This window comes from Danio rerio, chromosome 8 (assembly GCF_049306965.1).
Source record: "Danio rerio strain Tuebingen ecotype United States chromosome 8, GRCz12tu, whole genome shotgun sequence".
Lineage (NCBI taxonomy): Eukaryota > Metazoa > Chordata > Actinopteri > Cypriniformes > Danionidae > Danio > Danio rerio.
The window spans coordinates 2,961,501-2,967,500 of NC_133183.1; the positions used below are offsets into that span (position 1 = coordinate 2,961,501).

The 6,000-nt window shown below is 34.1% G+C and overlaps 1 protein-coding gene across 4 annotated transcripts in view; it reads right to left on the bottom strand.

Moving 5' to 3' along the window:
• Window positions 1-6,000, bottom strand: part of pi4kab (phosphatidylinositol 4-kinase, catalytic, alpha b) — a 158,510-nt gene that overhangs the window by 61,711 nt on the left and 90,799 nt on the right. For 2 of the 4 annotated variants that reach the window (XM_073909891.1, XM_073909890.1), the window contains 2 exons: window positions 3,626-3,640; window positions 3,312-3,404 (listed from right to left, as the gene is read on the bottom strand). In XM_073909891.1, the coding sequence (XP_073765992.1) occupies window positions 3,312-3,404; window positions 3,626-3,640 (108 nt within the window). 4 annotated transcript variants of the gene reach the window in all.

Consider the following 6,000-nt stretch of genomic DNA (forward strand, 5'->3'; position numbering starts at 1 on the left):
TAAATAAGCATTTAATTAAGTGCATAAATAAGTTTGCAAATGTGTAAAAATGTGCAAAATGTTTGCAAATAAGAGCTTAAATAAGCTCATAAATTAGTGCATAACTAATAAAATTAGTGCATAAAAGGAATAGCATACACGTCTAAAATGCTTAAGTGAATTAGTAGATAAATAAAAATGCACAACAGCCTAAATGTCAACAGAGCATGTAAGCTCATTAGTGCATAAAAATCGCATAAATGTCTAAATAAGCACACAATACGTAAATATACAGCCTACGTGCATAAATAAATGCACAAAAAAAAGATAAACTAATGCATTGAGTAAATAAATAATCCATGAGTGCAGAACTATGAGCATAAATAAGCGCATGGATGTCTAAAATGCAGAACTAAGTATGCAGTGCATAAAATAAATGCACAAATTAATGGATAAACAAATGCACCATTGAGTGAATGAATAATGCAGCAATGCATAACTATAAGAATAAATAAGTGCACAAATAAACATTTCATCAAATGCAGGAATAAATGCAAAAATGTGTCAAAATGTCTAAAATGTTTGCAAATAAGATCACAAATAAGCTGATAAATAAGTGTATAAAAATAGAATTAATGCATAAAACGTGCATGAATGTCAAAAATGCATAAGTATGCAATACATAAACATACAGTACAAGTGCAAAAACAAATGCACAAAAAACAAGAGAAATGAATATATAATGTATAACTGAGCATAAATAAATGCATAAATAAGCATTTAATTAAATGCAGGAGTAAGTGCTCAAATAAGTTCACAAATGGGTAAAAATTTTAACAATTTTTGCAAATAAGAGCACAAATAGCTGATAAATAAGTGCATAAATAAGACAATTTATGCATTAAAGGCATAAACACACACGTCTAAAAGTGCATTAGTAGATAAATAAAAATGCATACCTGCAGAAATGTCATTAAAGCACGTAAGCTCATTAGTGCATAAAAAGGGCACGAATGTCTAAATGCATAAGTTTTCAATGCAAAAACATACAGTATACGTCCATATATACAATTGAAGTCAGAATTATTAGCCCCCCTTAATTATTAGTTGCCTATTTTATTTCTTTCCCCAATTTCTGTTTAAGGAAGGGCAGATTTTTTCAACACATTTCTAATCATAATAGTTTTAATAACTCATTTCTAATAACTGATTTATTTTTCTTTGTCATGATGACAGTAAATAATATTTGACTAGATATTCTTCAAGACACTTCTATACAAACTTCAAAAATTGATATCCCAATACAATCATTATTGGGTAGCAAGATTTTACATAAACACTATTTAAATAGCTTAAATCAGTGGTCCAAAGTTCCCCTTAGAATCTGGTTTAAAGAATGTAATTCTCCTCTACTTGTAAAACAGTCTAGACTGATTAAATGGGTAGCATTTAACCCTGACTTTAAACCAGCTCAAATCGATGGGAGGTTTCAAGCTTGGTATAGGCTCGGCATCACTACATTTAGCTTAATTTCCTCAAATGGGGAATTAGATAGCTTCCAGAAAATCTCAGATATGTATGGTCTGGACAAATGTGATTTCTTTAGGTACTTGCAAACCAGGACCTATTTAATAGCTAGATTAGATGCTCAGAGAACCATCCCCCCAATTTAATTGACTTAGTTATTGACATCTACAAGAACAAAGACAATAGAAGACTTGTTTCGAAATTGTATTCTGCCATCCGATCGACCAAGGAAGAATCAACAAATTACATCAGACTAAAATGGGAGAGAGAATCCAACCTAATTATCTCAGAGGAAGATTAATTGAATATCTGCTCAGTACAGGCCACCTCTTCCAATTCTAGTATGTGGAGAAATTGTTGCTGGAAGAATCTTACCAGATACTTTATAACCCCCAAATTAACATATATGCAAACACAGGAGAAGGACAGGGGGCAGTGCTGGAGGAAATGTGGAGAAAACTTGGCAAACCACTTTTACATATTTTGGAGTTGCCCAGCCATCCAGTCATATTGAAAGGACGTAAAGCAAGTAATACGTAATATTTTTGGTGATGATGTGGATGTTTCTTTTACAACAATTTATCAATTTACAAAAAATTGCAGCTAACCTAACGGTAAAAGACAAGTACTTATTAAAAATACTCCTAGCAACCAGTAAGAAAACTGTGACTCGAAAGTGGCTACAATTGGAACCCCCTACAAAATCTGAATGGTTGGATATCATATCTAATGTTCAAAATATGGAGAGGATGACTTTTTCTTTAAAACTACAAGTGGACAAATACCTGCAATATTGGGAGAAATGGATTGTACTTATGCCTTTACAGAGTGTAATCTGATTTATATATGTATTTATTCATGTGACCTGTAAGGAAATATGTGACCTGTCAACCGTTCATTTAAGTTCTGGTGTTTTATTGTATTATTTGCTTAATTTTATTTATTTTTTTAACCTAGTTTTTGTATTTTTTTCCCCGCCTTGTTTTATTTTTATTTATTTATTTATTTTTTATTATTATTCTTTTCTTCTCTCCTTAAAAGAAATAAAAATAAAGTACAAAAAAAAAAAGACACTTCTATACAGCTTAAAGCGACATTCAAAGGCTTAACTAGGTTAATTAGGTTAACTAGGCAGGTTAGGGTAAGTAGGCAAGTTATTGTATAATGATGGTTTGTTCTGTAGATTATCGAAAAAATATATAGCTTAAAGGGGCTAATAATATTGACTTTAAAATGGATATAAAAAAATTAAAAACTGCTTTTATTCTAGCCGAAATAAAACAAATAAGACTTTCTTCAGAAGAAAAAATATTATCAGACATACTGCGAAAATTTTCTTGCTCTGTTAAACATCATTTGGGAAATAAATAAATAAATAAATAAATAAATAAATAAATAAATAAAAATTCTGACTTCAACTGTGAATGTACAAATAAGTAAATAGACAAATGCACAACTGAGAGAATAAATAAAGCATAACTGAGCATAAATAGGTGCATAAATAAGCATTCAATTAAATGCAGGAATAAGTTTACAAATGTGTAAAAATGTCTAAAATGTTTGCAAGTGAGAGCACAAATAAACTCATGAATAAGTGCATAAATAAAAGAATTAAAATGCATAAATGTGCACTAATAATTGCTCATTAGAATGCATTTTAAAAAGGTGCAATATTACATGAATAAAAATGCATAACAGCATAAAAGCATAAGCAAATACACAAACAAACCTGAAAAATGATCAGATTTATATATTGTTAAAATGGTTCCTGGTGAAGTGTGAGGCAGTAATGTGTGATTGTTCACCTCTCCAGTGTAGCGGTTCCGCAAGTTGAGCGATGCCATGAAGTTGGAGTAATCCTTCTTCACACACGTGGGCCGCTCCGTCAGCTGGGTGACCTGATGAACACAATTCAATGACTTTCTTCAGTGTACAAACATCCTGCAATAACTATAAATGCACATCTTCAAACTAGTACCACAAGTCAAATATCAATCTATCTATAAAGACATGCGTGTCAGGACGACCGCTGTGTACTGTACACTACACTATTATGATGACATGCTGCTTTATAAATGACAAACTAATTACAGAAAGCAAATGAGAGCACAGAACCAACCTGAGGAAAAGCTGCCTGGGGTGACACAACCCACCAAACCCACGACCAGCCAATCACAGCACAAACAGATGAGTTAGCAGCCAGTGCGTTAACAGAGGTGCAGTGATGAAACGGCATGAAGAAAATAAACAACAACACACAAATGCCCACCACACACACACACATGATAACATGCTGAACAAATAACACCAGAGCACACACCACGCTACAAATACAGGTGTGAAATAAACAAAACATAAGAACAAGAACCAAATTAGTCACAACAGTGATTGTATTACACAGTTAGTGTGAGAATATCAGTTTGATTGAGATCAAGTGAGAAGGATTTGGGAAGTTGTCGGCTGTGTATTATAAAAAGCATGTTTTTTTTGTAATAAAAAGCAAGTTCGCAGTGGCGCAGTAGGTAGTGCTGTCGCCTTACAGCAAGAAGGTCCCTGGTTTGACCCTCGGCTGGTTCAGTTGGCGTTTCTGTGTGGAGTTTGCATGTTCTCCCTGCGTTCGTGTGGGTTTCCTCCGGGTGCTCCGGTTTCCCCCACAGTCTAAAGACATGCGCTACAGGTGAATTGGGTAGGCTAAATTGTCCGTAGCATATGAGTGCGAATGAGTGTGTGTGGATGTTTTCCAGAGATGGGTTGCAGCTGGAAGGGCATCCGCTGCGTAAAAACATGCCGGATAAGTTGGCGGTTTATTCCGCTGTGGCGACCCCGGATTAATAAAGGGACTAAGCCGAAAAAAGAAAAGTAAGGAATGAATGAAAAAGCAGGTTCAAAGCAATTTTGAAAAATGCAGTGCATTGTGGGATACAGTAACTAATATAGTGTGCTCATTGCTTAAAAAAACATAAAAAATTGGGGTTAAAGTAAAGTATACTGTATATTAATACAGTTTATTTAAAAGATACACTCACTGGCCACTTTATTAGGTACACCTGTCCAACTGCTCGTTAACACAAATTTCTAATCAGCCAATCACATGGCAGCAACTCACTGCATTTAGGCATGTAGACATGGTCAAGACGATCTGCTGCAGTTCAAAGCGAGCATCAGAATGGAGAAGAAGGGGATTTAAGAGACTTTGAACGTGGCATGGTTGTTGGTGCCAGACGGGCTGCTCTGAGTATTTCAGAAACTGCTGATCTGCTGGGATTTTAATGCACAACCATCTCTAGGGTTTACAGAGAATGGTCTGAAACAGAGGAAATATCCAGTGAGCGGCAGTTCTGTGGGAGCAAATGCCTTGTTGATGCCAGAGGTCAGAGGAGAATGGCCAGACTGGTTCCAGCTGATAGAAAGGCAACAGTAACTCAAATAAGCACTCGTTACAACCGAGCTCTGCAGAAGAGCATCTCTGAACACACAACACGTCCAACCATGAGGCAGATGGGCAACAGCAGCAGAAGAGCACACCGGGTGCCACTCCTGTCAGCTAAGAACAGGAAACTGAGGCTACAATTCACACAGACTCACCAAAACTGGACAATAGTCTGATGAGTCTACATTTCTGCTGCTAATATATAAATACAAGCTAATATATAAATACAATTGTTAAATTTACTATTGCTATTAAGTAGCTGCCGAGACAATATTCGTCATTTTATTGAGTTTAAGCTGATACACAAAAACAAATAGACCAAAAAGAAAAAAAACGACAAAAAAAAACATGAAAATTTATTTCAAACTATCAATAAAATCCCTATAAAAGCAGTATCTTGTGGGAGCTAAACTGGAATGATAGAACAACAGAGAGATACAACGATCAATAGAATGATTGAATAATAGGTATAAAAACAGAATGATAAAACAAAATGGAGAACGACAGAACGATAGAACAACAGAAACAGTTAAAGTCAGAATTATTAGCCCCCTTGAATTTTTTTCTTCTTTTTTAAATATTTCCCAAATGATGTTTAACAGAGCAAGGAAATTTTCACAGTATGTCTGATAATATTTTTTCTTCTAGAGAAAGTCTTATTTGTTTTATTTCGGCTAGAATAAAAGCAGTTTTTAATTTTTAAAACACCATTTTAAGGACAATATTATTAGCCACTTTAAGCTATATATTTTTTCAATTGTCTATAGAAAAACCATCATTATACAATAACTTGCCTAATTACCCTAACCTGCCTAGTTAACCTAATTAACCCAGTTAACCCTTTAAATGTCACTTTAAGCTGTATAGAAGTGTCTTGAAAAAGATCTAGTCAAATATTATTTACTGTCATTCTGACAAAGAGAAAATAAATCAGTTATTAGAGATGAGTTATTTAAACTATTATGATTAGAAATGTGTTAAAGAAATCTGCCCTTCCTTAAACAGAAATTGGGTAAAAAATAAACCAGCAGTCTAATTACTCAGGGGGGGCTTATAATTCTGAC